At 49.1% G+C, this 19,460-nt stretch overlaps 1 protein-coding gene across 8 annotated transcripts in view; it reads right to left on the bottom strand.

Moving 5' to 3' along the window:
• The window catches only part of bbs9 (Bardet-Biedl syndrome 9), a 78,317-nt gene that overhangs the window by 47,736 nt on the left and 11,121 nt on the right, over positions 1-19,460 (bottom strand). For 4 of the 8 annotated variants that reach the window (XM_078094352.1, XM_078094353.1, XM_078094354.1 and 1 more), the window contains exons 9-19: positions 18,632-18,761; positions 17,682-17,863; positions 17,283-17,359; positions 17,140-17,193; positions 16,932-17,034; positions 10,306-10,410; positions 7,150-7,164; positions 4,869-5,009; positions 4,419-4,514; positions 4,087-4,259; positions 3,851-4,003 (exon numbers count right to left, since the gene is read on the bottom strand). In XM_078094352.1, coding sequence (XP_077950478.1) covers positions 3,851-4,003; positions 4,087-4,259; positions 4,419-4,514; positions 4,869-5,009; positions 7,150-7,164; positions 10,306-10,410; positions 16,932-17,034; positions 17,140-17,193; positions 17,283-17,359; positions 17,682-17,863; positions 18,632-18,761 — 1,229 coding nt within the window. The remainder of the gene's footprint in view (positions 1-3,850; positions 4,004-4,086; positions 4,260-4,418; positions 4,515-4,868; positions 5,010-7,149; positions 7,165-10,305; positions 10,411-16,931; positions 17,035-17,139; positions 17,194-17,282; positions 17,360-17,681; positions 17,864-18,631; positions 18,762-19,460) is intronic. The other 4 variants (XM_078094357.1, XM_078094356.1, XM_078094358.1 and 1 more) reach the window with 1 other exon arrangement.

Here is a 19,460-nt window from a genome sequence, read left to right as displayed (position 1 = left end):
ACTTTAAAGAAACTACTGGTACTGAACTCCATCACTCCATCACTCCGTCACTCCGTACAAAGGAGCAGTTGTTTGATGTCGCGCTTCATCAGGGGATGAGAAGACAAATCCTTCACTTTGGAGACAGTGTGTGCCCCCACACACACACACACACACACACACACACACACACCCAGTGAACACTAGGTGTCAGTCAGCTGAATGAAAGACAGCCATTCAGTGATAAGACAGACAGTCACATAAACAGGCTGTCTAAAGGAAAACAAACCAGACCACCGTCACCTCTGTGCTCCATTCAGCCTCCAGAGGGGGCTCAGAGTGTGTGTGTGTGTGTGTGTGTGTGTGTGTGTGTGTGTGTGTGTGTGTGTGTGTGCGCGCGCGCGCGTGAAGGAGAGAAAGCGCTGAAGGGTGTAAATGTGTGTGAAGCTGGGGAGAAACATCTCCAGGGGGAGGTCGGAAAATGATTGAGAGAGAGGGAGAGGAAGTTTCTCGGCTCCCATCGGCCCTTTAATCTGATACACAAACACACAGAGCAGCTAAGAGCCCGCCATTCACACCACACACTCCGCTACATGAACACACACTGGTTAATGTGCAAACACAACACCCACAGCTGACTGAGACACAAGCGGGGCTACACACACACACACACACACACACACACACACACACACACACACACGTCTCCTGCATCCTCTGGCTTCAAATCCAATACGCACTCGGTTCAATCAGCGATGAAATGCTGGTGGTGCACGAGGCCTCATCGTCACGGTAACGTCCAGTGTAACCTCCACATCTTATTGACCGAGACCCCCTTGAGTGAGACCCTCTAACACCGAGAGCTGCTGTCATCACTACATCCTCCGATTCTCAGTCCCGGAAAAATCGCCATCACGAAAATGAGACGCAGAGAGTGCGTGAGACGGGGGAGGGGGGGGGGGGGGGGGGGGGGGGGGGTCCATTGGCTTTCGATTTGGTAGGAAACCTCTAGTGCACATACACATACATGTGGGAAAAAAGCAGATATGATCTAGTGAAATGCACTCACGCACATACACAAACGTGGTCTCAGAAGGTGCAGCACAACATCTACTGAAATATGATTACACACATTAATAAACACACATGGGCCACGAATGGGCCAAATGAAACACGTACATATATATACACATAGTTGAAATGCACACTTCCTCACACACACACACACACACACAGGGACACAAGGACTGAGAGGCCTGACTGTTGATGGCGGTGGTCCTGCGCTCCACAGTGGGATCTGTGTTCAGCCATGTTTAGAGCTCCATTTGGGGCCAGATAAATCAAGCGGCTGTCTCCCAGAAGCCTCCATTAGGGGCCCCGCGAGGCCCCTGGACGGCCTGTCAGTCACCCCGTCAGTCGGCCAGCCGCTCTCCCAGCGTTTGAACTCGTAATTACAGGGAGGCTCGGCCCGGTTCCCCCAACCCCCCCCGCCCGCCCGCTCTCGCTCGCTAGCTATCGGCTACGCTAACAGCAACAAACAACGGAGGTTTCACCTCCGGAAGGAAACTTTCTCCTTTTGTTCCGCCCACTTAGCCTCTCTTTTTATAGTTCCGAAAACCTCCTTTCCGTTTTTTCTTCTTTTTACGTCTCTGACCCACCACGTTTGCGAGGATAGCGAGCTGGTTAGCCGCGGCGAAACTAGCGCCGGCCTGACCTCCGGCTGCCACGCATGAAACAAACCCAGTTAGAGGGGAGAGCGTAAAACACAGGGGCTGCTGTGACTGATGGCTTTTTAAGGAGCGGGGTGGGGGGGCCCACAACGCGGGTTTGTCTCCTCCACCAGCAACAACCGATCCTTCACGGGTCCCGCTCCGCCCTGACGCTCGTCCATCACACCCGCTGAACCGCGGCGTTTCCGCACTCGCTCGCACTTCAACTTCGGCCTCAGGAATTCATGAATAAAATATCGGGCTGATATAAAAGGCGGCATTAACAATGGAAATATTATCCTGCGCTGCATAAATGAAACCACAGAGTGGTCCCGCGGGGAGCTCGGCCCTCTTATCTCCTGACGGCGCGGCTGCATGTGGAGACGCACACACCGCTAACGAGGGGGAAACCCCAGCCTCCCCCCTCCTCCCCCCTCCTCCCCCGTCACCCAAGATTGATGCAGAAAAGTTACCCGGCAGACATTCGTCCGGGCCGAAAATGAAAGAGGTGCCTGGTTCACCAGCATTCCTGATCGGCCACACATTCCTCGTGCGCTCCAACAACAGTGTCGACTTTATAAAAGACCCCGATGAGGTTTCACCGGTTTATTGAGAAGGAGCTCATCAATTAAGATTAAAAAATTGTGTTGTGAAAATGAAAAGAAAAGGTTCTCCTATTTCAAGACCAGCAAAGTGCTTCTAAGCAACTTACAACTTGTTTTTTATTCAAAGGGTTAGGTTGGTGAGTTAGGCAATCATCTCCTTGCCAAAAAGAAAGGAAAAAAATAAGAAATCTGACAAAAAAAATGTATACAAATAAGGATACACACTTCAAAAGATATTTTTTAATTGAAAGGTAAAAGGTCTGACAGAAAAATGGAGAAATGCTGGAGAAAAGCTGACAAAATCTAGAGAAAGGAAACCGTATATCATCATTTTTAAAGCATATTAGAATTGAAGTTCATCTGACATATGGACGTGAAATGCGTCCCGATACCGAAGCAAACTGCTGAGCCCGAGCCTCCTAATACTGACATGAATTATTAATTCGACGCATTCATCACTCTTCCGACCGGCCGTCGATAGCCTCCATTATGGCGGGCGTGTATACATTACAGAGTGTATAGTGTGTCAGAAACTTCCCGCATCCGAGCCACTTGGATGGCGGGAAGAGGGGAAGACGGAGGAAGAGAGAGAGGGGAAGAAAGGGGTGATGGACAGGAGTGACAGCAGAGAGCGTGACGCTGGAGTCGTGATGTCAGAGAGAGAGATTAACCGGCACGAGGACGGCAACACGAAGCGGGAGTCCAGCTGCAGGAAGTTGACGAGGTTTCACAAAGTTCTCCGGTGATGAATACATACGCGTGGAGGATGATGACACAGTGACTCCTACCAAAGTCAATCTGTGTGCTTTCCAGCATCCAAAATCTCGGCAAAAGGCCGCGTGTGACTCATCCACAAGAAGAACGAAGCAGACGTGGTGGGGGGGGAGGGAGGAGCCGATAGTGGAGACATTCGGCGAGCCGGCTATGAAGTCACTCTAGTCTCCACTGGCGACTCGTCTGCAGACATCGATAGCCTTGTTTTGGTCGTGGGTCTATTTAATGTAAAAGAATGTGCCCGGTCGCAGAATTCAAATGACCTTCTAGTGCAGATTTTGTTTTTCAATGGTAAAAAAAAACGTTGCTGATGAAGCACGATCGCTTTCAGTGCCGCAGCTTTTAACGGTTAGGGCGGCAGGAAGAACGGCGAGGACGCTAACATCTACGCTCAGAAGCGGCTCCCTCGTAGCTCACCTACACCCGAGGGGGGGGACGATGTTTGTTTGTGTGAGGACGACATTAGTCAAGGGAGTGATCACAGGCGGATGAAGAGAAGTCGCTACGCTAACAAGAAGCTAAGGGGCGGTGGAGCGGATGGCCTCTAGAGTAAACAGGCATCACTTTGCCCCAGAGACGTGCATGTACGCGCACGCACTCACGCACGCCCGCACACCTGGAGAGCGCTCACACATGGGCGTGTCCGTGACAGGTTGTGTGTGTTTTAAGTTAATGTGACTTGGCGTTTCTGACTGACGGCGCGAGCTCACAGCTAATCACCAAAAGGGACGACAAATAAAAGTGTAGAGGTTTGGTGGGTCCGAGCGGTTCGAGTCCTCTCACCTGGCTGTAAGTGGCGTCCAGCAGTGTGTCCAGGTTCTGCAGCGGCGCCGGGGTCTTATCTTTGAATCGGGTCAGCAGGCGGCGCTGGATGGCTCTGAACTGGACGGCCCTCTCCGCCAGCAGGTCCTGGTACTGCTGAGCGCTGACACGCAGCTAGCACACACACACACACACTTTACTTTGGAACGCTCGCTGAGCGGTCTAAAGGTCAGGTGGCCGGCGGCGTTGGCGGGTACCTGGAAGTGGTGGTCTACACACAGGAAGTAGTCCTGCAGGGGGAGGGGTCCGCTGAAGCTCTTCTTGAAGTCTTTGACTCCCAGTTTGGAGAAGTGCTGGTCGAACCTCTGCACCAGCTCCTTCACCACCATCCACATGTCCTCAAAGCGGTCGCTCTGAATGCGGTAGCGCTCTAACACAGGAAATGTGCAACGTATTTAAAGTTAATAGTTGAATAGGTCGTCAGCATGAACGAAAGGTCGTTATTGCTTTAGTCTCAGCGGTTTCAGAGTCATCAGGAGGTTCTGCAGGGTGTCAACAGGTGCAATTTAGACTCTTGGTGAGGACTCACGGGAGGTCTTGGAGGACAGCAGGGTCACCTTGGCTCCAGACAGGAACTGGAAAGCCAAAGTATTCCCCTCCTTATCTTCGGATTTAGCGGAGAACTCTGTAGGGACACAGACGGCAGGGCGATGAGACAGATAGGACGAGCTTATCAAACCCGTCTTCATGAGAAGAGCTGCTGAGATAACCAGCAAACCTGGTGAGCCCATGAATACACACACACACACACACGCACACACGCACGGAGGTGCAATGACTCTTCGTCTCAGCTCTGGTGGACCAGAGGGACGTTGTCCTAAATCACAGGGCGGCTGGTTGGCCGGAGGTCGACTATTTATTAGCGCTGATGAACGCTGGCATTCGGACTGGATTCGTTGGGTTTGGGTGCTCGTTGGATGATGACATCCAACAGATGAAGCCCACTCAAACCTTTTCCCCGCCGTCATTGAGGCTTTACCCGGGAAGATGGCGCTGAGGTCCACCGGCGGTTGGTTGGTGTCCACGGTGATCTTCAGCTTGGTGGCTTTGGCCGGAGAGGACGGGACGCACAGCAGCGCCAGGGGAAGAGCGAAGCGGGCCTGGAGAACCCTGGGAACGCCTGGATCAGAGTCAAGAACCAACACTGCGTGGTTACTGGGCCGTCACTGGCAGTCATTACCTTCCCTCTCTGCCTGGAACAATCAGCATTAGACATAAACCCCCCCGCCCCCCCACAGAGAATCAAAGCCGCTCTGATCATTGGTTTTCGGGCTGAACATCTATTAACAGTCAACGCTGCAGATATTCACATCACAGGAGCACGAGGGACTCAACGGAAACACCCGGTCCAGAGGGGGTTTTGTCAAAGAGGTGGGGGAGGAGGGGAGGAGGGGGGGGGCTAAGGCCAATTATAATACGTGTTCTGAGCTTAAGCAGTGCTGAGCTTGGCAGAAATCCACACTTAGCTAGAATAACAGAGCGAAGGGAGAGGAGTAATGGAGGAAAAGGGTTGTTAAGAGGAGATGGAGCGAGGGAGGGGGGGGGGGGGGGGTAACAACAGCAGCGGTAGAAGAAAAATGAGTGGAAAGGAGCCGGCGTGAGAGAGAAACACCAGGTGATGTTCCAGGTGATTTCAGATGGTCATAATTACCGTCATCTACTGTGAACCTTCTTAAGCAATTATTACGGGGAGATGTGAATAATGCATTTAGGTTTGAAGCAGAGGGAGAGTCCTCATGCTCTGTTCATCAGTGGGGGGGGGGGGGGCGAGAGAACCAGGGGGGATACGAGCAGTGCCATAAAACATGGAGGTCAATGAGATTAAAAAAGAATCAAGAGGGGATGGAAAGACAGGGGGAGAGATGGAGAAGGAAGGAAGTCATGAAGAATCTTCAGTTCTGCCTCAGCGTTTACTGTGTGTGTGTGTGTGTGTGTGTGTGTGTACATTCTCTACCTGCACCACCAACATGTGTTTTATTACATTCTCCCAAAGCAAACTTTATTAAAAAACAACAAAAACAAACATAATTCCCAACAAATGTGAGACTGTTTATTGCCTCTGGACATCTGTTTTATGTTGAATATATAATTACAGCAAACAAATGTCAAGTCATGTCAAAGTCATAAGTCAACCTGTTTGCTCTTTATCAGCAAACACACACACACACACTGAACCCACGCAGCACATCTGGCTCACCGGAGCAGCGCCAAAACACACACACATATAATATATATATATATATATTAATCAACAAGAAGCTGATGAGTTGCTTAGCTACAGACGATACATCAAGGTGATACTGGGAGTGTGTGTGCATGTGTATTTGGGTGTGTGCGCATGAGTTTATTTGAGTAGAGGACCACGGTACAGGATCAGGTTCTCACCACAGCTGCAGTGATGTCAGCTGTGTGTGTGTGTTTGTGTGTGATTTAGTGTGGACAAGTGAGAGCCCACACGTGTTGGTTATTTACGCGTGTCTTCATCCCTTCCTGTGTGATACACACGGAGCCAGAAGCTCCAGGTGCGGATCTCTGTACAGATGTTTTTCTTCTCTTATTACTGATCTGACATTTCTCAACTATGAACAGCAGAACAATGTCATAAAAGCCCCATTTTTAAGAACGTATTATTATTATTAAGCACTGATGAGCTTTTCCTGATGTTCTGCAGTCACTTTTCCATCTTTGTCTCTGACAAACGGAAATGTTTCCACTAGAGAGTATTTGGCTGATGCAGAATAGCAGTTAATAAACATAATTTGCAGTTGGGAGAGGAAGTACACACTGAGTGTGTGTGTGTGTGTGTGTGTGTGTGCGTGCGTGCGTGTACCACTGCAGGGCCTCTAAGCCCACTATAGATTACAGGACATCCTATTCTGCATCAAAGCACACAAACTCAGACGGATTAAAACAAACACTGGCTGACAAGTAGAAAAACTACTGCAGACACACACACACGCACACGCACACACACACACACACAGACGTGTGTGCGCTTAGTGCATGTGTATGCGGAACAGATTATGTTTCTGTGAAAACTGCACAGAGTATGAAGGAATATGAATGGATATTTATTTATTCCATACGGTGAGGAAGAGTGTGTGTGTGTAAAGACCTTTGCCAAGTATCAGGTTGCAGGAACATAAACAGTAGGCAGTGGTCTCTTCCTGTATATACAGTAGTGTGTCTGTAACTGTGTGTGTGTGTGTGTGTGTGTGTGTGTGTTTCTACTCGCTCTATCCATCTCCGCAAAGACTTACCTTTAGGGTTAAGCTCTGCAGAGAGAAAGAGGAGAAGAGTGAAAAACGGTTAAACGGGGATGATCAGACAAGAAGAGAGAGGTCTCACTCCTCTCTAGTTTACCCAGAGGGAAAAGAAGAGGCGTCACTCCTCTCTAGTTTACCCAGAGGGAAAAGAAGAGGCGTCACTCCTCTCTAGTTTACCCAGAGGGAAAAGAAGAGGCGTCACTCCTCTCTAGTTTACCCAGAGGGAAAAGAAGAGGCGTCACTCCTCTCTAGTTTACCCAGAGGGAAAAGAAGAGGCGTCACTCCTCTCTAGTTTACCCAGAGGGAAAAGAAGAGGTGTCACTCTTGTCTAGTTTACCCAGAGGGAAAAGAAGAGGTGTCACTCCTCTCTAGTTTACCCAGAGGGAAAAGAAGAGGTGTCACTCTTGTCTAGTTTACCCAGAGGGAAAAGAAGAGGTGTCACTCCTCTCTAGTTTACCCAGAGGGAAAAGAAGAGGTGTCACTCTTGTCTAGTTTACCCAGAGGGAAAAGAAGAGGTGTCACTCCTCTCTAGTTTACCCAGAGGGAAAAGAAGAGGCGTCACTCCTCTCTAGTTTACCCAGAGGGAAAAGAAGAGGCGTCACTCCTCTCTAGTTTACCCAGAGGGAAAAGAAGAGGTGTCACTCCTCTCTAGTTTACCCAGAGGGAAAAGAAGAGGTGTCACTCCTCTCTAGTTTACCCAGAGGGAAAAGAAGAGGTGTCACTCCTCTCTAGGGAAAGGAAGCGGTGGAATGTGCTGAAGAGGAGGGGATTCCCTGTGAAAACCTCAAATTCAAACACCGCTATAAACACTCTTGTCCAGCTTTGTTGGCGCGCACGCACACACACATACACACATACACACGCACGCACACACACACACACACACATACACACACACACACACACAGGGTACCGTGTACCGCTGGAGGAGAGCAGTGTCCCTCCACCACACCACGTCCCCTGAAACCTGAATATGATGAGACGTGCACGTCCAAACAATCCAAACAGATGAAAACGGGTCTGACAGAGTAGAATGTGGAGAAAAATACTTCTATGGTTATAAAACATCAAGCGGTGAACCTACATGCAGATATAATAAATCTGAAGACAGTGAACATATGAAATGCCATCTGCTGACAACAGTAACTACTATTGCATCACATAATCAACCATATTACTTCTACTTCAGATTAGGCCCTTTTTTAATTGAGTACTTTTACTTGAAATCTTATTTTGTTTCCATTTAAGTTGAATCTTTTATTATATATTATTTACTGTTATTGAACTTCTGTTTTTAAACCCTTTATATCACTTAAAACATGTTTAATTGTCTTTATGATTAATACAGTTTTGCTGATGTAATCTTGTAATACTTTACACAAGGAAGCACCAGAGGTTTGGGCTCATCATTATAACGTAAGATTTGGATAATATTTTAAAAACATACACGTTGTGCCTGTTAGTAGTGCGATGATTCCATCGACATATTAAAGTAACTATGTGGCTTTCATGACATCAGCATCCAAACCTTTTAAATCTCTACGCCGCAGAGTCATTTCACATGATGATTTAAATCTTCCACATAAATCAGAATAAATGTTTTTCTTAGTCTGACGCATTTAAAATGATTAACAAGCAGCAAGCTATTAAACAACCTTGTGCGTGTGTGATGTTACAAAGTCGTATTCAGCGCATTCTCCGACCAAAGTTCATCAAGTTACATCGACCTTCTGCCTCCTCAGATAACTGGACGGCTTCGTGTGTTTGGGAAAGGCTGATGTTATTTTCCAATAACCGCGGTGTGGCGTCAGCTACGGGACAATAAATCTGGCTTTTATGTTCCTTCCCCACAACGGTTTATTTATTACCTCCTGCTTCGTGGCTACAGGGTTACAGAAGTACAGCGCATCCATTGGGTAGGCAGGGAGTTAAACACCTCCATTAAATATCAGTGCTCATGAAAAGAGATCCTTTACTCCCCCCTTCACGGACAGATCTCCCCCAGCGGCCTCCCGCCTCACCGCTTTGGACAGATAACGGAGTGCTCCGCGTTCCATACGGACCGAACAAGAACCCTGCGCCCCCCCCCAGGCACTCTGTGCGAGCTAACAGGGTGCTGCCTGGGCCGCCGTAACCACTCGATCCCTCTGGGGGGGGAGGGGGGCGGGGGGCGGGGGGGGGGGGGTCCTCGTCAGGGTGTCGGGGCACTAATGAAATTCTCCGCGGATTGCAGCGGCTGCCCTTTGAGGGGCTTAAAGAGTCGACGGCCTCCTTAAATGTCAGAACCTTTTGAGGGGCTTAAAGACAGGCACAGTAGCCACCGGGTGGGACTACTTTGGGGGGGGGGGGGGCAAAGGTGGTGTTAAGGCCTAATCGTCACCCCTGGGTGGGAGCAGAGTGATGCATTCCTCCCATTCCAGGAGACGAGGCATTAGCGTAGATTAGCCACACACGCTCGCCCGTGCTCTTAAGAGGAGGAGTTCTACACCTCCTCCCTGCTCCCCTTGGTCTCTCCACCTTTGGCTACTTCCCCCCCCCCCCCCCTCCCTTTCCACCCCTCCGCTCACCTCCTCTCCCACCTCCCTTTCCAAAGCACAAGCTTCCAAGGGCCCGTTTTGCCTATTTTTAGCACCACAATAAAGCTGAACAAAATAAGGACGCACTTCCTAATATTTCCAGACATTTGACATTAAATTAGCTCCTGGGGAGGGGGGGCCCTGTTCCATGAGCAGAGCCAAAGGTAACAATAGTAAGAAAACACACACTGCTTTTACTTCTCAGACGCTGGAATCACTATTTAAAAATAGGGACGTCTGTGACGTTTTTTAAATAAAGGGGTTTTGTTAGTTGGAGGGGGCGGGAGGGGAGGGGGGGGGTCAGCGCTCTGTAGCGGTTAACTCATTGAGTGATTCACGTTAAAGATGATGCTGTAACATGAATGAACATTGTTCTGAATGGAAGAAGAGCTTGAGACCATAAACTCGTGTTTACAACGTGGACTGAGGGAATAACCCAGAGGAGTCGCCCCCTGCTGGACATTAGAGAGAACGCAGCTTTAACGCAGTAGAAAAGGAAGGGAAGAAAGGTCAGCGTTTGATTGTGTGTCAAAAGTATTATTGTGTACACACTGTGTGTGTGTTAACGGTTTACCTGTGGGCGAGCTGTAGGACACGGTCACGTCTCCGGTCAGGTCAGCGGCGGGGTAACGCCCGTTGAGGAACGCCGAAAAAGTCACAACGGTGGAGGAGCCAACACCTGGGGGGGCGGGGGGAGCAGGGGGGCAGAGAGGCAAGTCAGATGTATACTCTTAATTTATTCCATTCACAGATACACACGTTTGTGTGAGTGTAATCCATTGTTTTAAAGTCATAATCATTACAAACTGAGATTGAAGAGCTTTTCTGCTGCATTATGGGGGATGTAAAAAAAAACGTTTTTTTACTTTGGCTCTCATTTGAAATACGATGCTGGACGATGGATACGGAAACATAGGGGAGACAGCATATTGGGGGGGGGGGGGGTGGGGTACCAACCAGAACCCTCAATGCACACACACATGTAGCATGAGAGGCCCGATGACTCGTAGCGTCCGTTCAAATGACCCAAAACCAACAAGAGACAGACAGACCGAGAGAGACAGAGAGGAAAGGATATATTACAGCTAATGGCTTCATACAGTCACACACACACACACACACACACACACACACACACACACACACACACACACACACACACACACACACACACACACACACACACACACACACACACACACACACACACACAGGTGTGGTGGTGTAATGGGGCATGATGTTCTTGAGCTCGACCTGTTACAGGTGAATGAATCCCAAGTATGTCTGTCTCTGTGTGTGTGTGTGTGTGTGTGTAATGAATGATGTGAGGTGTGTTTTTCTGACCGTTTTAACATTGGGTTTTTCTAAATTAATTCCTTAAAATAGTTCCTCACAGACCCCCCCAGGGGGTGCAGCAGGAGGAGAGGAGATAGATGTGACGAGATGAAAGGAGACTTTCTCTACGTCGGACTGACCTCTCCTCTCTCCTTCCTCACTCCTCTCCTCTCTCCTTCCTCTCCAATAAAATTTGTCATAAAGAGTCTGGTGTCTTCTATAAACATGTCCAGTCACAGGATGCCTCATCAATCGGTTTATATAAATGTCGGGAATGATTCTAAATCAGAGATCTCTTCATCCCTCAGCTTCGTCTCCTTTCCTCACCCATTTCCCACCTTTCCTGTTGCTCTTGCCTCCTTAGTGCCCCCCCCCCACCCTCCCTCTATCCTGCCTGTCAGCAGAAGGCTTTTAACCCGTGTGACCAGCAGGTCAAACTGGTCAGACTGTTTCTAAGTGCTTTAAGTGTTCCCAGGCCCATTAAGACCAACAAACAGCAGCAGAGTGGACACAGAGTAACCCCCCCCCCCCCCCCATCCATCTCTGCCTCTCTTCTCTTTAGCTTGTCATCCTATATTCAGGCACATCTGGACAGGTGAGGGGGGAACGTGTGACCGCTCATACTGGTCCCCCCACCTCCATCAGTCGTCTCCCTGCTTCCCTCCATCATCTTCTTCATCTCCACCTCCTTCATCCTTCACTCGTCTGCAGAATTAAGGATTTTACTTTTACGTACAGAACCAAGTTACGCCGAGTGGTCGTTCTTTTCAAAGCAAGCAGACGAGCGCCTTCCTTTCTGACTCGTTCCCGTCACTTTACCCTCCCTCCCCCTCCCTCACCTCCCCTCCTCCCTCCCTTTATCCGTGCAGAGCCCAGTTGGTTTCGGTGTAAATGTGGTTGTTTAATTCTTTGGGTGTGTAGTGACCTGTTATCCTTGACAGCTCAGGTTAAATCCACCGACTCTTGAGAAGGTGAAAGGTCAAGAGGGCTGGAGATGGGGATCTACACCGCACAAGGAGACGGTAAAGGGGTGTGTGTGTGTGTGTGTGACCTTTCGTTGCCATGTGCAAATAATAAAAAGAAAAACATCGAGAGAGAAAAACAAATCTGGAAGGTAAATTTGTTCAGACATTCCTGCTCTGCAAACGAGGGAGTCTGCGGTGACCATCGGCGCAGTGTTAAACAGCGACCTTTGACCTCTGCTGGTCAGGACCAGGTCGGATCGCTGTTGGGGGTCCGACCTTTAACACAACCAACGCCTTATTTATAAGAGTGAATTGATGTTTCGGTTGGAGCTCCTTAGGTGGAATAATATGGCTTTTTACTTTACATTTATGTTAATTTAGTCCACGTGTACAAAAGAAACGGATTCACTTTAACCGACCATATGATTTAGATCAGAAACGTCTGAGAGAAAAAAGACTGGTGTGTACTGAACAGACTCAATGCTTCAGGACTCTGGCATACTGATGGAAGTCCAAACAGTGTTATAGACTGTAAGGGGTCCAAGCTGTGCCCGACGAGTAAAACACACGGGCCGTAAACTAACAATACTAAACTAACGCACAATCGCAGCACACCAGTGTGTGTAATCCACAAAGGACACAAAGTAATCCTCTCTACTCTGCATGGTCAACCCTTACAGGAGGAGCACACCTGAGCAGACGCCCTCCTCCTATCATCAGCATCTGCTCCGCTTCACACCAGGACGTGAGCGCCAAAACATGCACGTGCAGCTACAGGTCGTCACCACAGGGGGCGCTGACGAGAGCTGAGAAAGGGGATGTGGAGAAAGTGAGGACAGAGAAGGAAGCGGGAGAGGGGCGGGGGGGCAGCAGGACGAATGAAAGAGAGAAAGCGGAGAGAAAAGGTGGAAAGCGGAAACGGGGAGGGAGAGGGTGAGAGTGGGAAAGAGAGGGGGAACAAAGGAGGCAGTGTGCGGTGAACAGGGGATAGAGTCGCCATCTGAGACCAATAAAAGCTGGAATAACAATAAAAGTCAGAAGGCGCAACCCCCCCTCCCCCCCTCCCCTTTACACACCACCCCCCCCCCCCCCCACCCCAACAGCACGTGCACACGCAAACACACACGCCACTTTTATTGTCCTTTGTTTTGTCTAATGTAGCCCTCAGACTAATCCTTAAGAAACACACACTGAGCCAGAGACTCACACACACACACACACACACACACACACACACACACACACACACACAAAGTGAGGAGGAGGAGCAGAGAGATGAAGATAACGAGATGAGGATAAAGATAACGAGATGAGGAGGAGCAGTGAGATGAAGATAACGAGATGAGGATAAAGATAACGAGATGAGGAGGAGCAGAGAGATGAAGATAACGAGATGAGGAGGAGCAGAGAGATGAAGATAACGAGATGAGGAGGAGCAGAGAGATGAAGATAACGTGATGAGGAGGCGCAGAGAGATGAAGATAACGAGATGAGGATAAAGATAACGAGATGAGGAGGAGCAGTGAGATGAAGATAACGAGATGAGGAGGAGCAGAGAGAGATGAAGATAACGAGATGAGGATAAAGATAACGAGATGAGGAGGAGCAGAGAGATGAAGATAACGAGATGAGGAGGAGCAGAGAGATGAAGATAACGAGATGAGGAGGAGCAGAGAGATGAAGATAACGTGATGAGGAGGCGCAGAGAGATGAAGATAACGAGATGAGGAGCAGCAGAGAGATAAAGTTAACGAGATGAGGAGGAGCAGAGAGATGAAGATAACGAGATGAGGAGCAGAGGGATGAAGATAACGAGATGAGGAGGAGCAGAGGGATGAAGATAACGAGATGAGGAGGAGCAGAGGGATGAAGATAACGAGATGAGGAGGAGCAGAGGGATGAAGATGTGGACTGACGTTTGGATCTTGGCCGCCACACTTTGTTTCTTATCAACCAGTGAACAGGAAGTGACCGTAACAGAGACCTGTCAATCAGCATGTAGCCCCGCCCTAAAGCGTCCCCTGCTTTATGGTCTGTTTGACTCTAAATGGACCATCATTTACTAAATGTACATCATGTTGTATTGAAGAAGACTTGAAACTACAGACAGACCATGAACTCATGTTTACAACGTTTACTGAGGGAATAAATCAAGAGAGAAGTGGAGTCATTTTATCAGACTCAGAGTGATGATTTGTTCATCCTCGAGTCAAAACGGATGTCTGTGCCAGATGTTTTAGCATTTCCTCCAGGTGTTCCTGAGACAGGGGGCCTCCGTCCAGGCTGCTGTGGTGGAGGCACCAAGAAGGGGCGGGGGGGAGAAGCGAGGGCTTCGTACTGGATATGAACACCAGAAACACATTTCTACGATTTATTAGCATCTACTATCTTGACGTTTTTATACATCTTAGGAACTAAACGCATTCCTTCCCCTGGCTTCCATTCCGTGACATGAACTCCAATCGCTCTGCAAACCCCCGAAGCTTTTGTTCATGGGGATTACAGCGAATATGATTCTTTGTGTCCCCATAAGGAGCCCTTTGCCTCCTTCTAGGACTTGTTGTAGCCTAACTGAGGAGTAATGAGGAGAAATTTAAACACATTATACCACTGTGTGAGGTTCCAACCAATCCTCCACCCAACTGTACTCCACCTCATTCGCTCTTTATACCACAACACCTGGCTTCCTCCTGACCCCCCCAGTCAACAGGTCCCACAATGACGCAGAAATACGGGTGGAAACAAGCGTCCTGGTGACAAGCCGTCTCCATCGCACCGACAAAGCTCGGATTCAACCACCAATGACAAAGTCAGAGCTCCGCCCACTTTAACAGGGATGTCAAAATCAATTGAAGGGGCGGAATGTTTTCTGTTTTTATGGGAACATGTTTTACATCTACATGCGTGTTGTGCTGGTTTAGGATTTCCAGTGGGCAGTGTTCCATCAGCCGCTCGGACATAGAGAGCATGGAGCCGGGGTGCCGTCTTCTGGATCACATCACGAGAGCCTGGCGGGGGGGGCGGGTCCACTCATCTACTCTGGACCGGAAGGGAGAGGAAACAGTCGCTTCGGGGAGCAGAGTCTGACTACTGAGGGCCTCAGTGGGGCCGAGAGGGTCAGGAGGAGAGGAGAGTGTGTGTGTGTGTGAGGCGCTTATGTTTCACAGAGCTGTTGATTGACGAGTGGAAGAGCCAGACTTGTGTGAGCAGACAAAAGAGCGTGACCCGCTCACGCACACACACACATACACAAGCCGCGTGTGTACGTCTACATTGGAACAGGACATCGCGGTGCCACGTACGTGTTTATGCATACGTGTCCGTGGATATGTATGTGGAATTATAATATGACTTCAGTATGTACGTCTGGAGTTGTGTGTGTGTGTGGCTTCTGAATCCGACCCGTTTGACCGCCCCCTAAACTGCTGTAAACAAAGCGTCTCTTCAGTGAGTCGACCTCTGATCTTCAACATAAACAGAGAAACGACGAGTTAAAAAGTGCACAACCAAACAGACCGTTTCTCTCTATTCTTCTTCAATTCATTCATTCTCATCCAATTTGAGTCTTTGTTGCTTTGGCACTTTTTTGTTTTGGCAGCCACGACCTCTCATGCAAATGAGTTCCCAAAACAAGTGTTTCTCAGCTTTAAGGAGATTTCTACAGAAAGAATTAAATGTTCAGCGAGTTAACTCAGATTAACGGCGGCTCCTTCTGCTGTAAACATCTTTTCTGCCATGCAAGGTGGGAAAGTGGTCACATGCGTCCACGACCTCAAGGCCTCAACACGGGTCTGCAGACCAATGACGACGCCCACTTCTGCTGTCTGCAGACATCAAATGGTGTTTGCAGCACGCAGACGTACATTAGCAGCACTCAAAACACCAAGCTGTTGAATAACAGACACTCACTCACTCTCTCACTCACTCTCTCCTGGAGGAGACAATCAGCACTAATGAAGCTGCTTACGAGTCGTGTTCTTTGCAGCTTAAAGCGATGGAGGTGTGATCTCACACACACAAGGAGTCACATTCCACATGCACAGCACACCGACGGGCAGAGCGAGGCACCGACACCCCCCGGGTTAGAGGGTCGACCCCCACTGGGGTAAACATGTGTTCTCGTGGCAGCGTGAGGAGCCTCTGATGAAAACCTGACTGGTTTACATTACACACCCAGTAAAGGCTGGCCGGTGCGGCGCTACAGGATGGGCGGTGTGAGTGTTTGAGGGCGGGGGTGCACACTCGGATCAAAGCCCCCTCCGCCTGGTGGAGGAGGCTTTGTTGGCCGAGTCTCTGCCAACAGCCAGACGACAGAGAAAGTCTGATAAGGGCTGAACAAATACACAACGGCACACAGCGCACACTCCCTCAGTCACCCAGTCAGCATGTGTGTGTGAGTGTGTGTGTGTGAGTGTGTGTGTGTGTGAGTGAGTGATTGAGAGAGTGAGTGGAAGAGAAGCGGTGGGAAAAGTTACTGATGACATTTAAATGTTGGAGGCTCTTACTCTTTTTTTCTGCCTTATGAGTCAACAGATGGAGGCTCTGGGTCAATGGATATTCTTATAAAAGAAGCCCCAGCTACCCAGAAGGCCTCTGGCTGGGGTCAACACTAGCTCGGGGTGTGAAGGTATCAACCAATCACGTCGCAAGGAGCAAGTGGACCTTCTGGAGCCTTTAAATTATGAGGATTATTAAGCAATAACAACAACCCCCTTCCTCCTTTCAACAAAAGCAGCGCAGATCTAACCTTTCACAATAAAAGCCCGATACGTTCCATATTTGCAGGTGTGTGAAAGAAAATGGACACAATGTGATCCATGAAATGCAAACTGATGGAGGAACACTTTGTGCACCGAGTGGACAGAAAAAGAAACACACACACACACAGCTGGAGACTGACCCATGGGCTCCAGGACGAACTGGTCCTGAGTGACAGCCAGAGGGGGCTGGATGGCGACGCTCAGCTTAGACGACTGTACGACGCTTCGGGCCTTGACCTTCACCTGGGGAGACGGAGAAAAGTAGTGAGGGGGGGGGGGGCCTGCAGGGGGCCGGAGGGGGCAGGGGGGGCTGGTGAAGTCAGAGAAATGAGTGAATCGCCAGCTCACCTGTACGGTCACCGAGGGGACGGACAGACCGTCGATGTCTTGGATCAGAGATTGCTGCGGGCGGAGACAAAGGGGGAATCATGATCCTGTGTGTGTGTGTGTGTGTGTGTGTGTGTGTGTAGGTCGTAAATGTGTGTATTCACCGATGGGCTGTCCATGCTGGAGGACACGGCCACCGTGACCATCAGCTCCTCCTCGGTGTTGGATTTAGGCAGGATGTCTAAGAGTTTTATTAGAAAATATTGAACGGCTGAGGTCAGAATCCCAAAAAGATCAGAGAGCAACATGTTGTTATTTATACATTCCAGCCATTTAAAACCGCCAAAGCACCAAACGTCTGCTCGTCACATACTGTGCTGTGGTCCCACAGACCAGCTCTACTGACGCATTCATTCACTATTTCATGAGCTGGCTTCAGGGCTGAACCAGGAACCCGTGTGGTGCAGCGTCGCTCTCCGACCCGCGGTTAGTTTCCAGTTCACGCTCATTACATGTTGGCCGAGTGTTGGACGGATTTATCCCAAACAAAGCCGGCGTCCTACCCTGTGTCCTGGAGGCCTCTCTGATGAACCTCTGCAGCTTCTTCATCTCGGCGTCCACCTGCTCGTAGTCGGCCTCCCTGGCGTCCACCTTGGGCGTGGAGAAGAAGGAGGGGTCCGTACCCATGTAGGAGCAGAGCAGGTGACCCTCAGCGCTCAGGCTGACCACCACTCCGTTTATCTCCCTGGAGAAGGGGAGTTATTGGCATTTCAAACGGCTTCTTCCTGTTAGGAAACAGTGTTTTAGACATTTGTCTAGATTTTGGCTTCGAGGGAAACCGAGCTGAAAGGTTTTCATCAGTTTGTGATGTGGAACGAAATGGAAGCAGGAGGAGACCGAGGAAATGTTGTGTGATGCAATAACGGCTTTGGGCTCTTTGTAAGTTAACCGCTTGCAGATGTGTTGTAGTTCCAGTCCAGTGACACACACACAAACAGACACACAAATAGACCTTCTCTGGGGGTTCAGGTCCAGAGCAGCCAACTCCACCCCTGCATAGGAAGGTGTCTTCAAGGAGCATCAAACTTTCCCTTTAATTGCTGTGAACCTGCACTTGGTGGTGTGGACGGTTGGGAGGATTAAAGGGATCATCAGAGTCAAGTAATACAATTCAACAGTGCAAAGCCTGCTGGACTACTGCATCACAGATATCCATGTGTGTGTGTGTGTGTGTGTGTGTGTGTGTGTTCCTCTTCCACATGACTATCAAGTGCTGTCGAACATCACAGCCTCAAACTAAATCCCACGGTTACTCAGACACGCATCTCCTGCATCTTACGCACACACACACTGGTTGTGTTTTGCGTTGTAATTGCAGATTGATTGGAGTCGTTAGGAGAAAAGAAAATAGAAGAAAGAAGAAAAGCCCCCCCCCCCCCCCCGTGCCCCCCGTGCCCCCCGTCCCCCTTAAATATCTTGAATAGACCCGACTGGCGCGCCGCTCAGTACTCACGGGAAGTTGGCGAGGCGAGCGGCCACGGGCACGAAGGGGAGCTGGGCCGCCCACTTCAGGGTCACGTCCTGGTAGACCAGCAGCATGTTGGTGTGGTTGCCTAGCAACAGGTTGGTCGTGCCATCCGTCACTAAACAGAGAAAGAACACGTTGACATGTTTTTAGCCGTGTGGAGTTTGGTTTGTCGCTCTGCGCAAATATTTAAACTTTTTTTCATGCAAATATAAAGATTATTTTAAATGATTATTTTGGTTTCAGCAACATAAATATGAGTATAGAATGTTTAGATGTGAGGTGAGATCACTAGAAGAAAGTCATACAATAATGGACAATCGTTTTACAAAGCAAACCAAAGGGGTTTGAAACCGGCTTCACACCAGTTTGAAGGTTTGAAGTAAACGTAAACTTCAACATCACAGGTCTCAAATTCACAGCGACACAAATTCCACAGCTCTGTTTGGGATTTTGGTCCTTTAGAAAATCAGCGATGTATATTCATAACTCCAACTATAGCGCACGGAAACATTCCTGTGGTGCCACTTCTGCAAAGAAAAAAAAATCAACTCCGTCCCACATCTGGTTTGTGTATTGAATTGTCATCCAGATCCTTCATTTTACGACCAGTCCGCCTTCTCTGAGTGAATATATAGATTTATTTATTTATAAAAAACTACAGTTACACATATACACGTTCTCCTGTGACTCACGGATAGAAACATTAAATATAAATACTACTTATGTTTCTCACACACACAAATGGGCTACTGTACCACCTAGAGAGATGTGAGGCGACGGCCACACACACACACACACACACACACACACACAC

The sequence above is a fragment of the Gasterosteus aculeatus genome, chromosome 20 (genome assembly GCF_964276395.1).
Source record: "Gasterosteus aculeatus chromosome 20, fGasAcu3.hap1.1, whole genome shotgun sequence".
Classification (NCBI taxonomy): domain Eukaryota; kingdom Metazoa; phylum Chordata; class Actinopteri; order Perciformes; family Gasterosteidae; genus Gasterosteus; species Gasterosteus aculeatus.
The sequence above is the reverse complement of the archived record's forward strand: the minus strand, read 5'-3'. Positions and strand labels throughout refer to the sequence as shown.